This window comes from Meriones unguiculatus, chromosome 8 (genome assembly GCF_030254825.1).
Source record: "Meriones unguiculatus strain TT.TT164.6M chromosome 8, Bangor_MerUng_6.1, whole genome shotgun sequence".
Taxonomy (NCBI): Eukaryota; Metazoa; Chordata; class Mammalia; order Rodentia; family Muridae; genus Meriones; species Meriones unguiculatus.
Window position 1 is genome coordinate 2,557,132 of NC_083356.1, and position 17,158 is coordinate 2,574,289.

General features: G+C 52.6%; 1 protein-coding gene across 3 annotated transcripts in view; it reads right to left on the reverse strand.

Annotated features, from left to right (window-relative positions):
• Positions 1-17,158, reverse strand: part of Slc4a8 (solute carrier family 4 member 8) — a 64,438-nt gene that overhangs the window by 42,153 nt on the left and 5,127 nt on the right. For all 3 annotated transcript variants that reach the window (XM_060388592.1, XM_021658788.2, XM_060388593.1), the window contains exons 2-4: positions 7,320-7,401; positions 1,317-1,466; positions 175-310 (exon numbers count right to left, since the gene is read on the reverse strand). In XM_060388592.1, the coding sequence (XP_060244575.1) occupies positions 175-310; positions 1,317-1,466; positions 7,320-7,401 (368 nt within the window). The remainder of the gene's footprint in view (positions 1-174; positions 311-1,316; positions 1,467-7,319; positions 7,402-17,158) is intronic.

The following is a 17,158-nucleotide window of genomic DNA, read 5'->3' on the forward strand; positions in this document are numbered from 1 at the left end:
ATGGCAAATGCCCACAGGTGTGCACGCATCAACACTACATCAGCCAGGGCTGGATCCAGGCTTGCCAGGATCCACTGTGGCCGTGGGGGGGATGAAGGGCATGAGGCTGGGCCCTGCTGAGGCCACATGTGTCTGGCCAGGCGGAGGCCGCCCCAGGCTGCTGCCGGGCCTCACCTGGCTGTCTCCTTCCATTCGGCATCTTCTCCCTCCTTCAGGCATATCTCATCCAGCTCTGTGAACAGCTCGTGAGGCACGTGGTCTTCATCGTCCTCGGTGCCGAGAATGAACTGAACGCGCTGAGACGGGGTGTCTGGGAAACCAAGCAGAGGGAGGTCTGCAGGTGTGGCCAGCCTCCGAGCAGAACGGACACAGCATTCTGCCTAACGGCTGGGGGGTGCAGAAGCGGTCCTTTGTTCTTGGAGAAAGGTTATTCAGTGGGAGCATTTCCACGCAGAGCAGAGCTATGAACTGAGACCCCTTGCTGAAGGCCTGCGAGAACCTAGACATCAGGGCTAGAGAGATGGCTCAGCAGCTGAGAGCGCTGGCTGCCCTTAGAGAGGAGCCAGGTTCGAGTCCCAGCACCCACATGGCAGCTCACAACTGTAACTCCAGTCCCAGGAGATATGACAGCCTGTTCTGGCCTTTAAGGGCACTAGGCATGCATGTGGCACACACGCATACATGCAGGCAAAACACCCGAACACATAAAAATAGTTCTGTTTTGTTCTTTAAATAACAAGAAATTGTTAACGCTCTAGCAAAGGATTACTTATAGTGTTGACTGCGGTGCCGAGCTGTACGTTTTCAGGAAGGCATTTTTAATGCTTAGAAGTCTTCCTTTCTCCTGGGAATCCTAGGCAAGGGCTAGAGGCTCAAGGCCACCTGCCGAAGTCCGTCCTGCATCCCGTGACCCAGCACACCTCCCAACCATGGGCACCTGGCCCCCTCCCCAGGGTGTCATCACCCCCTCTCCCCAGGGTGTCACCCCCTCTCCAGGTCTCACCCCCCTCTCCCCAGCTGTCACCCCCCTCTCCCCAGCTGTCACCCCCCTCTCCCCAGCTGTCACCCCTCTCCCCAGGGTGTCACCACCCCCCTCTCCCCAGGCCTCACCCCCTCTCCCCAGGCCTCACCCCCCTCTCCCCAGGTCTCACCCCCTCTCCCCAGGTGCCACCCCCTCTCCCCAGGTCTCACCCCCTCTCCCCAGGGTGTCACCACCCCCTCTCCCCAGGTCTCACCCCCTCTCCCCAGGTCTCACCCCCTCTCCAGGTGTCACCCCCCTCTCCCCAGGGTGCCACCCCCTCTCCCCAGGGTGTTACCGTGGGCCAAGGCTTCCAAGCCCTCCTCGCCCTGGCTGGCTCCTTTGCCCCGCCCGCCTCGTCTCCGGTGCTTCTGGCCATGGGTGCGGTGGTGCCGATGGCTCTGCCGGCCCAGCGGCATCCGAACCCCAACATACAGAGTTCTGTGACCTGGATGGAAGCAGAAGACCATGGAGAGACCCTTTTTGTAAAAGACCACAGGTTTCTGTACCGGTCACTTCCAGAATGATGAACTTCACAGACCCTCCAGGACTACAGTTCTCACAGAGCTGCCTGCACACGGCTGTAAACCTCACAAGATGTGTGACAGTCGAATGAAAGAATGTGTGGTTTATTCTGTACACTAGCTGTGAGAGAGGGGGTGATGGCTGAGGGAGCGTGGGACCCTCACAGCAGGCCCTACCTTAGGGTGAGGGAAGGGAGCTCATGGCAGAGCAGCTGAGCATGTACAAGTGGAGCCAGAGAAAGGGGGGAGGGAAGAGAGAAGGAAGAAGGAAGGAGAAAAGAGAGAAGGAAGGGAGGGAGAGGAAGGAGGAAGGGAGGGAGAGAGGGAAGAGGGAAGGATATGACTTACAAACTATGAACGTCTGTTACCTTTTGCTATTAAAAAGACAATGTGACAATTCCTGTATGGTGATTGTGGCATATCTTGGCAGAAAGGTAGTTTAAAAAAGTGTTTCTGGGCCTGTCAGCCTGCCTAGGTTCAAAACTCCATTTCACAATTAGCTGTATGACCATAAACCAGCCATCCAATTTCTCTTGATTCATTGTTTTGTTTTGTTGAGACAGCGTTTCTCTGTGTAGCCCTGGCTGTCCTGGAACTCCCTCTGTAGACCAGGCTGGTCTCGAACTCTTGAGATTCGCCTGCCTCTGTTTCCCAAGTGCTGGGGCTAAAGGCATGTGCCCCCACCACCCAGCACTTGATTCACCTTTTAAAAGGAACACGAAAGCTTAATTTTTTTAACCCATAGGGTTGTCAAAAGAAGGGAAGAAGGTAACGCATGGAAAATGCTCAGCACCATGCAGTAGCCCACGGAGGAGGCAGCTCTGCGCTGAGAGCGCGCATCCTAATGACAGACCCTGTAGCCAAGGAATGGGAGATAGTGCGCCAACAGCAGAGAACGTGGAACGTGCCCCAAGCTTCAGGGCTGTTCCCGGGCCTGACAGCAGCTGTGCCATTTCCACCTGACCCTACCGCTCTGCCCCAGATCTTAGCTGCGCCCACGCTGTCCCCGGGCTCTCCCCATCTTTAGCTGGCGGCCTTGAATGCTATCCATGCCCAGTCCTTCGCCTGACCACAGCCTTGCTTCTAACTGGGACGACACTGGCCGTCTTGTGCCAGCTCCTCCCGTCAGTCTGGCTCCTCTCCATTCTGCTGGCCTCAGCGCTCTCCATCCCATGCCACCCCTCTCCCACCCCTCCCCCCTTAAGAGCGACCCTCTCTCTGTCTCCATCCGTCCTTCCACAGCTGCCCTTGGGCAGCCATCCCACTGACGTGCCCTCACCCTTCCCCATCAAGAATCAGGACTGGCATCACTCCTTTCCTCATCAAATTCTTGTTCCATGGCCTCAGACTGTGGTTCCTGTCCCTGCCGTCCACAGTAAGGATGGATGGCACCTTGTCACTGTATCTCTGCCAAGCAGGCAGAAATTTAGCCGGCTCAGATTTCTGGCATGCTTAGTACGACCTGTAAAGTATGACTAAACTGAGTATCATCCATTCTTAACAATGTCCTGACCGATAGACCAATGAAGTCCCTATAGCACATCACTGAAATCATCCAAGGTGGCATTGGCAACAGAATAGAGCTGCCTAATTGTGCCAGGTTCTGTTCCAACAGCTAAGATATGCACAAGGTCTTCAGGGAAGACAGCCGCAATGAAAACTAAAAGATACTCTTTCAAATACAACTAATTAATATACATTGAAGAGCTAGGGTATCTGGGGGCCATGACAGGGAAGGAAGGAAAACAGTGAACATGTTCAGAAGGTCCTCCTGATTGATGAGAAAGAGGGGGCGCCAGAGGAGTGAGGGGGCTCCTCAGGAGAGGAAGGAGGGGGCGCCAGAGGAGTGAGGGGACCCTCAGGAGAGCGGGGCGCAGTGCAGCACAGCTTTCAGTAGAGCCAGAGCAAGGTGGAAAGAGGAAGGACAGAACGACGAGATCTGTATATCACAGTGAATTCACAGCTGTGAAAAACAGTCCTATCCCACAGAACGCTGCCAACAGCCTCTCAAAGAGTGGCTGGAATCTTGTAAAACGTGGTGTTATCCGCGAAGAGCTGGACTGAGGTAAAGGGCTGAAGGTTACTGAGGCCTTTGATAGAGCCATCTCAACCGCAGGCTTCTTTTCCGAATCGGCTGGCCACGGCCACCTCTTCTCTCCAAACACGTTCCAAACGCTCCCACTAGGGTCATGCTGGAATTCTGCTGCGTTATTTAATCGTACCTACACTCTAAGGAAGGCAGCAGAACCTGTGTCACTGGGCCTCATCTTACTGGTTAGTTTAGTCACTGAGACTATCGCGGTGAAGCAAGGAGGGTCGTTGTTGTCCCAAGTCTTGTCCAGACGTGGTAAATCTAGGTTCTAATGCTCTGGCCCTACAAAGGCTGGCTCGTGCTGGGTGTGCGCATGTGCTTCATCTGTTCACACCCTCCCAAGAGCTGCAGGACCGCACAGGCCTCAGGATGCTGCTGAGCACGTCACGGGTCACGTGACCTGCCTCCAGAGGCAGGTCAGGGCTTAAAGGGAAAGCTGTCCTTTAGGTGCCTTTGACGGTTCTGTAGGGAGTGAGGAAACGTGGCTGTCTTAGAGGAGATGCCGCCCCCGCCTTTTGAAAACACCAGAGAGACAAATATGCAAATACGAAAACTAGTCCCGCAGGGCCTTAGCCAAGAATGACTAAATGACGGTCACAAAATCGGCTGTCGTTTGTGAGCTGAGGATTCTGAAGCAGGGACTTAGAATTTCGGAGTAAAATTAGAAGAAAAGACGGCAAGCAGACACCAGGAAATAAAGCTCAAGCTATCTGGCTAGAATACGGCCGTCCGGTGGCCCCATCAAACTCACCCTACAATCACGTCACTGGTCATTCATGTGGGCATCGCCCCACTTCACATACCCACCAACTCGGCCAGCACTGCTTCTTCTTAGCCCTCTCCTCACTCTTCCTCTCTAGTCGAGGCCAGCCTGAGTCTGCAGGGCCACGAGCATCACCCTAGCTAGCGAACCTGTAAGGAGGATGCTGGCATTCTTGACACTAGGCACGCCCACACTGAGGGCAGCCATGAGCGAGGAGCCGGTCTGTGGCGCAGGAAGCACCGGCGTGAGGCAGCAGACGGAGCCTGCAGAGCGCCATGTGCCTTGTTTACCGAGCTCTCGCATGAAGCTCATTAGTGGGCACGCTCTCGGATGCTCCGCTCCTCTGGGCTTGCGGGGCAACTCAAGGCAGTCGCCACAGGGGAGGGCCTTCACGGAACAAAAGCAAGCCTACTGCAAGTGACAAATGTGACCAAATGGCTCTCAACTTTCCTTTTAAAAAAAGAAAGCATATTAGAAAGCATTAAGCTGACTCTGGAGTCATAAATCTACTTAATCAGGAGTAATGATCTGCCAGAAAAAAATGGGAAAGGCCATTCCTCTAACTAACAGTGGCCTGTTTTCCACCCGGCTCAGGGAACCCACTGAAGGCCATTATGCACTGTCGCTGTGAAAGCTGCTTTCACGCTTGTTTTCCACTCTTCTGTTTAGTAACTCCTGCCCATGGACTCAGCTCATCCAGAAAGACCCACATGTGCCACCACCGACGACTCTGGAAACCGTGTAAGGGAACTTGGTAGAGCGTGCAAAGAAGGCGCAGGACTCCTGAGCAGCCGCCGGACTCCAGCAGCCACGGCATCTCGGGAGACGCCCTGTGCAGCACAGCGGGCCGCAGCTTTCGCTAAGGCGGGACGGTGTTTTTCTCCGCATGCTCGCAGCACGCGGCTTCATCGCGTCCTGTGAGCACGCCCCAGAGTGAGTCCGGGCCGCCCGTGGCAGGTCCACGCCAGCGGGGAATCTCTCTCCTCTTCTGCAGCCCCGAGCAGACATTTCAGGTCTGGGCTGAATCAAGCCTCCATGCGCCTGCAGCGCTTGTTTAAGGGCTAACGGAGGAGTCTAGCTTTCAGGAAGGTCTGCTCGTGAAAGGCCGCGTCCCAGCGTCCTCCGGCAGTGTCACCCTGCGGGTTTCTCTCCCAGCGGAGCAGAGCACGCACCAGAGAGCAATGGCATCACCTGGAGATGCTGCCGGCACCTCTGCTCGCCGGGTGAGGCCTGGCGCGCAGATCCAAGGGAGCTCGCCCGGGTGCATTCTCCGTTCCCACGTACACAAAACATGCTCAGTCCTCGGCGGAGGACTCAGGCACAGGGCCGCTGCCAGAGGAAAGAGCGGCTGCCGGCAGTGCCCGAGGCCCGGGGCTCTGAGGCCAGGCCGGTCAGATGTGCCCGGTGTGCAACACACAGGGTGAAAAGGGGGTCCGTCTCCCCCACCCGAGGTCAGCTGCCCACAACCAGCTGCACTAACGCTGTCCCGGTACTGTGAGGACTAAAGTTACGCTCTAGTTTAAATTACTGTGCATAAGAGAACATAAAACGGCAAAGCCTGTACCGAGGGAGCCCAGGAGACCAAGGCCGGACCACCCCCACCCCCGCCCAAGGACAGACAAGGTCCTGGAGGGGGGGGGTGATGAGGGGTAGCAAGCCCGCATCTGTTTGCTTCTGTACACAAGCTGGCTTGCCCCAACTACAGGAAGCGGGCTTGCTCTTGTGCAGGCGGGATGGACACAGGCGGGAGGAACAGCAGGATGCAGGCTTGCCTCTGATTGGGCGAAGGTGGGAGGCCCATGGCCTTGGGGGGTTTGCCTTCACAAGCTCCTGGCTGCTGTACACCCAGGCCTCACCGAGAATCTGGACGCGGCCCTGGAGAGCGTCCACCGCCAGTATTTAATAAAGCTTGCTCCGGCTTTGGCTCAGAAATAGTGGCGGGGGTCCACTCTCGCCTGGTGGGGCGACGGCTGCCGTGCCGCGCCTAATCTAGCTAACACGGGCAGCGGCCTCCCACACCGCCCCCTTCCTGCCCCGCGTCCACCGGGCCAGGACGCGGCCTCGGTCACCTAGACACGCTGACCTCCACAGCCGCCCACGCGCGTTTTCATGGGAACAGGCTCAGAGGCCGAGTCTCTTCCCACGCAAAGGGCGAGTCTGCACCAGCCGGATGCCAAACCCAGGATGGGGAGAACGCACCACAGCCTCGAGCGAGCCAGGCAGCGGCAGCTACTGAAGCCGCACTGAGTGTCGGCCCTAAGGAGGAACCCCGCTTAGGCAGGAGTCCACCAGGCCCACCGACCCCCATAACGGTCCAATGAGAAGCTGGGGACACCAGCACACAAGAATGGCCCCTCCTGCCTTCCTTTACACACTTCGTACGGGGCGCCCTCAGAGCCCTTGGCTGGTGTATTTCTATGTCCCCTTTCCTGGTTCAGATTTATTTGAATCACGTAGAAATGAACATAGTTAGAAAAGGAAGAGCCAATAGTGGAAATGTGTTAAAAAAAAAAAAAATTACAGCCAAGCTGAACTTTTAAACTGCTGATACTTTATTTTCTTTTAAATTATGTGGATACTTACACTTCCATGCCGTTATCCGTGAACTAGGCACTTCACATCCTCAGAGAAAAGGTTATTGCTAGCATTTCTTAGGAGCTCCCAGTGCTCTGAGCACGTGTCTCCGCAGGTGCCCAGTGGGCCTGGGACACACCTATTGGACGGGTCGGTGCCATCATCTCTGCTTTTATATCAAGCCCAGGAGCAAGGGGCAAAGACAGTTAAGTGTTCTCCCCAACAGGGCCTTACAGCCAGAGAGAAAGAGTCGGGCCTGAACCCAGGTCTCCCAAGGGCAAGGCAGGCGCATTTTTTCCCAAGCCAGAAGCCTCTGGTCTCCCTGGTCACAGACGGCAGCTTTCTTACCTTCCAACTCTTCTTTCTCATAGTGAATGTTGAGGATTGAGCTGGTCCCGCCCTGATCCACCACAGCTTCCTCATCTGGTCTCTGTTAAAAACAGATATGCAAATAGTCACAGAAACACACAAATATTCATTTATTCAAACGCTTCAAACCACAGTGTGTGCCGACTCCCTGAGATAGCTGGGAGAGGCAGAGTGGCTACACACATTCTTGCTTCGTAACCTCATGATAACCTTAAAATGCAAATGGGCCGGGCATTCTCTTTCCCCATTTTGTGAGAAGCCTAGACCCAAAGCACACTAAATAACTATGCCCAAGGTCACAGCTGCCATCTTTTCAACTGGCCGAAGCTACACTTCTGTAGCGCCATCTGAGACTTGGCAAACACCAGCAGGCATTTGCCTTGAGTGATGACTGGCCCTCACTTCCAAGCTAACCTAGCTACCAATCTCTATGTCCTAATGGCATACTGCAACTCTGCTTAGTGATGAGATATAGGATAATATGTATTATATATTATGTTGTGTGTAATATATTATAATCTAGCATATATATTACAATATATCATATATTAGGAGCCATCTCTCCAGCTCCCATAAAATATATATGGGATATATATTATACATCATATATATTAATTAGTGATTAAGAGAGTGTATGCTCTTGCAAAGAACCCAAGTTCAATTTCCAGCCTGTAACTCCGGCTCCAGAAGACCTGACGCCCTCTTCTGGCTTCCAAGGGCAGCTGCACTCATGCACAAATATTCACATAGACATAAATCAAAAAGAACAAGCCCGGCGTGGAGTTGCATGCCTTGATCTCAGCACTCGGGAGGCAGAGGCCAACCTGCTCTACAGAGCAAGTTCTAGGTCAGGCAGTGCTGTGTAATAGAACTCTGCTTCAAAACTAAAATAAACCCAATCTTTTTAAAAGGTCGTAGCCCCCTGCCCAGCACAGAAATGTTGGTACGACGGGTGCTCAGTGTCTCTTAACACGATGGCTGTATCACAGTCACCTCACAGGGCGTCGACTTACCGGGCAGAACACATAGTTCTTCTCCGGTTTGTGGCTCTGGCTAGGCTACTTTTCCACATTCTCGCCTCCACGTGGGCCTGCGCACACGGCTGTGCTAGGTGCCTCCCCCCAGCTCTGCCACACACGTGGCCCTCCCCCTCCCTCCAGGTCCTGCTCAGGCCTCCAACCCACTCTCTCACATCCCTCCTTTATCATGCTCATCTGTGCCCCAAACACGACCTCAAGACAGGCATCTAGCTCCCCAGTCAGAAGGGCTTTTTGTTTTGTTTCTCGGTTTTTTGAGATGGGGGTCTCTCTGAGTAGCTTGCCATTTCTGGACTCCCTCTGTAGACCAGGCTGGCCTCAAACTCAGAGAGATGGGCCTGCCTCTGCCTCCCAAGTGCTGGGACTACAGGCATGTGCCACCACACCCATCTGAGAAGATATTTTTTAATGAGATTAACTTATATATTTTTTTAGAGTAATTAACTTGATAATTTACTTTCACAGATATTTAAAAATCACAGTTATTACTACGATGAAAAAATCTCTAGGATAGAATATTAAGTATCTAAAGCAAAGAGAAAAAATGGCTATACTTTGTCAAAGAAAGGGGAGAAGTGAAGTGAAAGTTTCTGGTTTCTTTGGAAACTCAGTTGTGTTGTGTTTTGTGTTTTGGTTCCAAGAATGGGATATGGGAATTCCCCCCACCCAAGGAAAACAGCCCCTGTGAAAAAGGCTGGCAACTACCTCATGCTAGGGGGTGGTTTTTGCTAGCCGGAAAACATCCTGTGTGGACTCTGAGAAGGGATTAATCGAAGCCCACAGACAGCGGGACAATGCTTTTTGCATCACTACATTTTGAAACGTTTCACATTGTTTTATACTACAGAACTTTCTGTGCAGAGGTTTGCCGCTTCGGGCAGAGTCTCGCTGCTTTTGCTGAGTGGTACCACCTCTGTCGCTATTTGCTGCTGCTGCTTTGGTGTTTGACTGAACTGCTGGTCTCCTGACGACTGAGACTGGCATATCCCCAAAGAACCCGATGTCCCTGAGCAGCAGGAAGTAGATAAAAGAGGTCTACAGCCCCTTTCCCTACGAACCTCCTACCTAAGGTCAGGCGTGGGAAAAAAGAGGCATTTAAGAACATTAAATAAAGCAGGTGTTTGAAAGAGCTAAGCCTACAGAGACGCCTGATTATACTTCAGAATACAGGGGCTGGAGAGAAGGCTCCATGATAAGGGCACTGGCTGCTCTTCACGAGGACCTGAGTTCGCTTCCGGGCACCCACATGGTAACTGCTCTGATGCCCTCTTCTGGCCCCCACAGGCACTGCATGCACATGGTGCACAGACATACACGGAGGCAAACACCCATACATGTTAGTAAACATGTTTTTAAATTTTTAAAAAGAAAGAGTAAGTTACAAAAGCCTTTTTAAACAGCTACTTACACAGGAGAGAACGAATAAGACAGAAGAAACCAGAACAGAGGGTAGACGTCTTTGAGTATCGTATTTTATAAATATCTAAATTCAGATCGGGGACACAGGGATGACTCAGTGGTTGAGAGTGTTCTGCTTTTCTAGAGTACCCAAGTTTGGTTCCCAGCACCCACCTTTGGTGGCCTAAAACCACTGCTGAGTCCAGCTCCCAGGGGTCCAACACTGCTAGCCCCTGTACATGACAGACAGTCACACAGACAAACAACGACAGCAAAGATCGTACGGTGCTTCTTCTTTTTCGGCCTTCGAGAAGAAGCCTCACCTGCAGCCCAGGCTGGCCTCTCCAAGGCTGCCCTGCTTTGGCCGCTGGAGTGTGCGTGTCAGTGCAAACCACTGCGTCCAGCCTCTTCGCTGCCTTTAGTCACATGCTTGGCTGTAGGACCAGGCAGCCTGAGGGTGTGGTGTGCTGTAAAATGAGTGGGTGTGAACTTATTCTGTCACACTCAGTGTGGCTGAGGACTCTCAGCGTAGAAATGAGACTCACAAACAGGAGGTAAGTAAAAGAGGAAAGTGTCAACAAAAATGTGTAACATCATTGTCCATAAGTGGCTGTAAATTAGTTGGTAATAACTGTATCCTTTCGGAGGGCCTATCACACACAACATTAGCACCGTATCATTAGCACCGAAATTATAATCTCTAAAAACACCATTTTCTTCTTAATGGAATCAAAGTTTCTTGGGGAAAAAAGTGAACAGAGAAACACAGTGTTGCACAGGTTTGAGCCCAGCACTCCAGAGGCAGAGGCAGGAAGGCCTGCGAGTGTTCCGGCCCACCAGGGCTGCACAGAGACCTCTAAACCCAACACCGAGGTCGGCTGGCCACAGGTCTGAGGGGGGACACACAAGAAGAGGCGGCACAAGGAGCAGTGGACGCTCCCAGGAGTCTCCTGAGAGCGGGTTCTCATCAACAGCACGCTCACCTGTGCTTCAGAAAGAACAACGCCTTCAAGAGACTGTCTGTGACAAACTGGTAAGATCCCTGAGTCTACGTCACTGTAAATTTAACCAGGGCGGAGGATACACCTCAGTGTTCAAGCACTGTCTAAACTGTGCAGGGCTCTGGGTTCTACACACACACACACACACACACACACATATGCACACACACACTCACACACATGGGCACACATGTACACACTCATGGACACACATGCACACACACACATGCACATACACGCACACACATGCACACATGCTTTAAACAACTGGTCCTCAGTGCAGGACAATGCTAACAAGGCAACTTTGAAAGGTGACACTTTGTCCAGGGCCTTCTGTATGTACCACAACAGACGAGAAAGGTTCTTCACTATGGAAGAGAATAAAAGGAAAAATAATTTAAAGAAAAGCAATCCCAAAGCATCACCACTTTAAATCCCTCGCGGCTGCACAGGTTTTCAGCTGCTGAAACACAAGAGACACGGCTGGACCTGGAGACTAAGGTGTAAGCTGCCCCTGAGCCTGGTGAAGCCTCCAAATCGGACAGCAGTTCACCGGAGACGCTATAAACGGGGCTGCGTCGGGACCAACGCCGGGGAACAGCCTCAGAACCCTGACTCGGCCCGCTTTGTCATGGAAAGTTCTGGGGTCTTTAAACTCAGTTATGTTATGACATGTAAACATGTTTCTGTTTTAATCCCAGGTGTGGGATGTGGCTGATTCCGATGGTCACAGCAGCAGACTATTTGCCTCCTATGGGCTCTGAGAGGGGCTCTTTGCCAGCTGCAGACAGTTTAAATCTGAGGACCCTGAAGAGGGAATAATGCCAGAGCCCAGAGAGTTGGGGCTCCAAGGAAGAAAAATGCTGGTGCCTCCCCCCCACCCCCACCTCGCTGCTCCTGCTGCTGCAGTTTGAATCACAATTCTTTTGATGTTATTGTTTTTAGAGACAGGGTTTCTCTGTGTAGCCTTGGCTGTCCTGGAACTCACTCTGTAGACCAGGCTGGCCTCGAACTCACAGAGCTCCACCAGCCTCTGAGCACTGGGATTACAAGCCTGCCCACAAGCCTGTGCCACCAGGGCCTGTCTTCTTGCTGCAGCTTGACAAGAAGTTGGAGATCTCCTGAAACAAAGACTGGACTTGCCCCAGGGAATCCAGCGACCCTGACCAGCAGGAAGCAGCTAAAGAGACCTACATCCCTTCTCCCACTAACCTTCTTTCTCTCCTACCTGGTGTTGGGGGGTTGGAAGAGATTGGGGTGAAGAAGGGAGGTAGAAGCATAAGAAGCGTAAATAAAATACCCAGGGCTCAGCAGCGAAGGCCCTGCCATGGAGCCTGACGATCCGGAGCTCACTCCCGAGACCCCCACGGCGTCCTCTGACCTCCACACGGGCACCTTGGAGGGTGAGCCACAGTCGGGTGCAGCTCTAATCCTCCTACTGAGAGGCTGAGGCGTGCGTCTGACACCAGCCTGGGCTGCAGGGCACACAGCCAGACCCTGTCAAACGCGTCTGCACAGCCAAAACCCAGGACACCAACAACACTGAACGCTAAAGAGGACCTGAAGCCACAGGCCTCTCAGCGCTCCTGGGAAAAGCAAAAGCCTGCAGCTACGCTGGAAGGCAGAGTCCTATGAAAACGTACTCTTATTTCATAATCATAGTGTTTGGTGTTTAACACCCAGAGCTGAAACTCAAATCCACACAAAAGCCTGAACACAGAGTGTACAGAAGCCTTAGTCCTAACTGCCAAAGTTTAGAGGCCACCAAGAAGTCTTCTAGAGGAACAGCTAAACTGTGGTGCACGTGGGCAATGGGCTACTGTTAGGCCCTAAGAAGAAACGAGCTATTAAGCATAAAAGACAGACACCTTGAACGCATTTTATGAGGGAGGGAAGCTTCAGAGGCCTGGAGACTGCGGGCGGTAGAGGGATGGACGCTGGGTGGACGCGGGTTAGACGTCTCAAGCACTGGAGAGAGAGGGAAAAGCTGGAAGAGAATTCTGCACTCTCGGGTTCACCCAGTGTGGTAGCACGCACTGTAATCTCAGAACTGTGGGAGCTGAGGCAGGAGGATCACTAGGTCTAGGCAAATTTTTTTAAAGAAAATAAAAGATGAGGAAAAAATTCTACGTATTGAATGATCCCAGTCCTGTGATGTTCAGGAAAAGACAAAAATGTGGAGACATTAAAAAAAAAAAAATGCTTCCCGGAGCTGGGGGAGGGGCTCAGTAGGTCAGGAGGGGGATTTCAGGGCAGCACAATGGAGGGTCAAGCCTGGGGCATCCGAAGCTGTCCAACACTGAGGCCCACCCTAACCAACGCCAGGACTTAGCATAAAAAGCTGCCCTGGGGAGGATGCTCATGAAGGGTCATGAAGGAGGGTAGGGAGGGAAAAGGGAGTCTCTATCTGCGCCTTCTGTATTGTGCTGTGAAATAAAGCTGCTCGCTACAAAGTCTCTAAAATCAGAACAGAAAGTGTGACAGCGGACAAGTGCAGGGCGCCAGCTGGAGAGGCCTCCTGTGGGAGAGACCAACCAAGTGCTTTCAGAGTCAAGCACAGTGAGTGCTCTCGCTGTAATCAGGTGAGGCCAACAGACAACAGAGTTCAAGGCCAGCCTGGGCTATATATCCAGTACCTGGTCAGGGAGGCTACACAGAAAGACCCTGGAGAGGGGCCAGGGAGGAGGGGAAGAGGGCCTCAGATGCCCTGGAGGCAGAAGACACAGTTGTGAGCAGCCTGTGGGTACTGGGAGTTGAGCCTGGGTCCTCCGTAAGTACAGCCAGGGCTCTTGGCCAATCTCCCCCAGTGAGGAGTGATTTGTAGGTGAAAACAAAAACCTGGCCCAAAACAGACAAACAACCAGCTTTATCCTGAACAGGTGATCTGCTCACCCAGGTCATCCTTCAGGTCAAGAATTCCTTCCTTCCCTCCTTCCTTCCTCCCTCTCTCCCTCCTTCCTTCCTCCCTCTCTCCCTCCCTCCTCCCTCCCTCCCTCCCTCCCTCCCTCCCTCCCTCCCTCCCTCCTTCCCGCTGTTTTTGAAGACAGGGTCTCCGCGTGTAGCCCTGGCTGGCCTGGAGTTCAGGACTCCACCTGCCTCTGCTGGGCTTAAGGATGCCACACCTGGCTTGGTGTGGTGCTTCTAACAGCCAGAAACACATCCTGAGCATGTCCTAGAGCAGAGCACAGTCGCCCGCACTGTAAGCCGTGAGCATCCCTGTCAGCTGTGTGTCCCCTGTAAGCCGTGTGTCCCCTGTAAGCCGTGTGTCCCCTGTCAGCCGTGTGTCCCCTGTAAGCCGTGTGTCCCCTGTCAGCTGTGTGTCCCCCTGTAAGCCGTGTGTCCCCCTGTAAGCCGTGTGTCCCCCGTCAGCCGTGTGTCCCCTGTCAGCCGTGTGTCCCCCTGTAAGTTCCATGAGGGGCACTGTTTCCTGCCCACCTCGGTACCCAGTGCCCAGGACAATGTCCAGCACTTGACAAGTAACTTCCAACAAATAACACTAGTTTCTGGACTCTTTGATACATTAACACAAGAGTCTCTTGAAGCCATGTGTAACTTTATGTAGAGATAATCATTGTTAGCTTTCAATCTAGTTTTTAATATCCAGAATCACTTATCATAGTCGGCACCATCTCAACAGACAACTGGCATAACACAGAACACAGTGGGACTGAGGATGCGGAGTAAGGGAGACCGAAACCGCAGAGTTCTCAGACTATAAAATCAAGGGGGGCTGGAGGTGTACTCACCAGAGACACCGCGCAGACATAAACAAGCACAGAGTCTTTATTAGCTGGTGGCGTCTATGCTGGGTGTTCAGGATCCCACTGTAGCCCTGAGTCTTTCTCAGGATGAGCTTTCAAGCACAAAAACCATGTTCTGGGTTGACAAACTTCAGTCAACAAGAACAGTCAGCCAGAAGCAGAGCCACAGAAGCCAAAAAGCAAGGTTAGGACATTTAGAGACTTTCCCAGAACTGTGGGCTGTGGTGGATTAGGCCTTTGTTCTGGTTCTGGCAGGTGGTGCTGTCAATGTGCTAGTTCTTAGCCATGCTAAGGTCTGGGGCCCTATTACAGGAGGGAGGAAAGGGAAGCAGTAACTGATGTAACTACTTTATAACCTCAAAATATTTCTTTAAATATATAATTTGAGAGGCCCTGACTTTGAGAGAGGGGTTGGAGGGAGAACAGAAAGGGAGAGATGATGTGATTATGTTATAATTTCAGAAAGTAAGAAACTTTAATTAAAGAAAACGAGGGAAGCCGGGCACGGTGACACACATCTTTAACACCAACTCTCAGGACACAGAGACAGGTGGATCTCTGAGTTCAAGATCACCCTGGTTTTCATATTAAGTTCCAGGCCAGGCATGACTACACAGTGAGCTCTGTCTCAAAAAAAAAAAAGAATCAGTCAGATCTGAATGGTAAATCAAAGTCTCGCTTCCAGTAATAAACAAATGAGAAGACAGGAACAGGGCTGAGTCTTACATAATGGTCCTGACTCCTAGACACAGCCAAGAAGCTGCAGGGGAGGATGGCTGTAGGAGGCCGCAGGAGGCCGCACAGAGGCCCCGCTGTCCAGCTCTGGTCCCTGATGAACCCATCACCCTTCTCGTAAGAGCGTCCAAAGTTTACCTGAAACGTCTTTCATCCCCCCCTCACCTCGTTTATCCATGCTTTCGGGGTCTCGCTGTGCTGTCCTCCCATCCCGCCCCAACCATCGCTCCTGCTCAGAACAAAGCATCAAGAGCTTCCTGAGCACAAATGCACTTTTGAAAATCAGCAAACAGCGAGATGCACCCGGGCTCCCTAGGCAAGCAGGGCCCACCTCAGCCCTTCCTCCTGGCCTTCCGGTCAGCAGCAGAAGTTGATGCTCCTGGACTGGGAAGCGATTTCAGTGGAGCCCTGACTTACGGGCCACTCACCTCTGCTACAGGTCTCGCCTTACGCAAGCGTCAACACTAAGCTCTCACAGAAGCTGAGAGGGACAGGAGCCTCAAGTTTTGTTATTATGTATCAATAGTATAAAGCAAAGACCTAGTCATTTTTGAGAGCTCCAGAAAGCTGATCATGGATTCGTGCCCAGGGTGAGAACAGCTTGAGATTCACGCACAGAACCTCACAGAGCCAAGTGACCTTTAACTCAGCAGCCCTCTTCCACCTGCCTCGCCACCCAGCACAGCCCCTGCACTCCGGCCTCTTGGAAGCCTTGTCACTGTGTCTGGCCCAGATTTCTGTCTCCCAAAGTATGTCTAACTTTGGCTTGGAACAAACGAAGCCGAAGATGAGATCATTTTGGTGGCTTTCTGGCTACTTAAGAGCTGTGCAGTTCTCAAGCATGAGCTTTGCAGATGACAACTCTGTGCTTGTGGCTTCAAAGGCTGGACATGCCGGAGCGCCTAAAATACCCAACAGCAGGGGAGAGGGCTGCTCCACAGGCCTTGTGGCAGAAGTCACAAGCCGAGAGCTGCCCTCTCCACTCTCCAGCAGCCTGACGGGAAACGGGATTCCACAGTAGCTCTGTGGTTCTTTCAGTGAACCCCACTTAAAGTCACCCTATTTGTTTGGTACACCCTTGGAGAATAATGGCTCTGTACACATACACACCTAAGCTGCAGCGGTAGGAGAGTCTGGCTTTGCCCAGAAAGAGAGAACCAAGAGCACCACTAAAGCTGATCATGTGATCAACTGACCTTCCAACAAGACTGCTGAAAATTCCCAATACTCAGAGAGGCACAGGCAGGCGGATCAACGTGAGTTCAAGGCCTGCCTGGTCTGCACAGTGAATTCCAGGCAAGACTGGCTGCACAATGAGATCCTTTTATTTTGGGAGAAAGAAAGGAAGGAAAGAATGAAGGGAGGGAGGGAGGGAAGAATCGAGGGAAAGGAAGGAAGGAAGGAGGGAAGGAAGGAGGGAAGGAGGGAAGAGAGACAGAGGCTGGCATGACAGTTGGAGCACTTGCTCTGGCCACGGCCTGGGTTCTGTTCCCAGCACCCGATGGCGGCTCATAACCATCTGGAGCTCCAGCTCCAGGGAATTCAATGCCTTCTTCTGGCCTCTGTGGTAGCTGTACATATGTGGGCACCTACATACATGCAGGGAAAACACTCACCCACACAAATATTTTCCAAAACATCATCCATAGAAGAGCAAGGCAGAAAAGCAGAGGAAGGGAAAGACCTGACGGAAGAACTGGGGCCTGAAATCCGTGATATCTGGCTCTGGGGCAGGACGAAGAGAGGGAGAAAACTCTGAGCCAAAGAGCGCACGCAGGTCTTAGTCCACCAAGACGGGAGGCAACAAGGAAGTTCTGTCCTGGGCCGCCCAGGAAGCGCCACAACGCCTGCGACAGTCACAGCACAGGCTGTGTGGCAGCCTCACG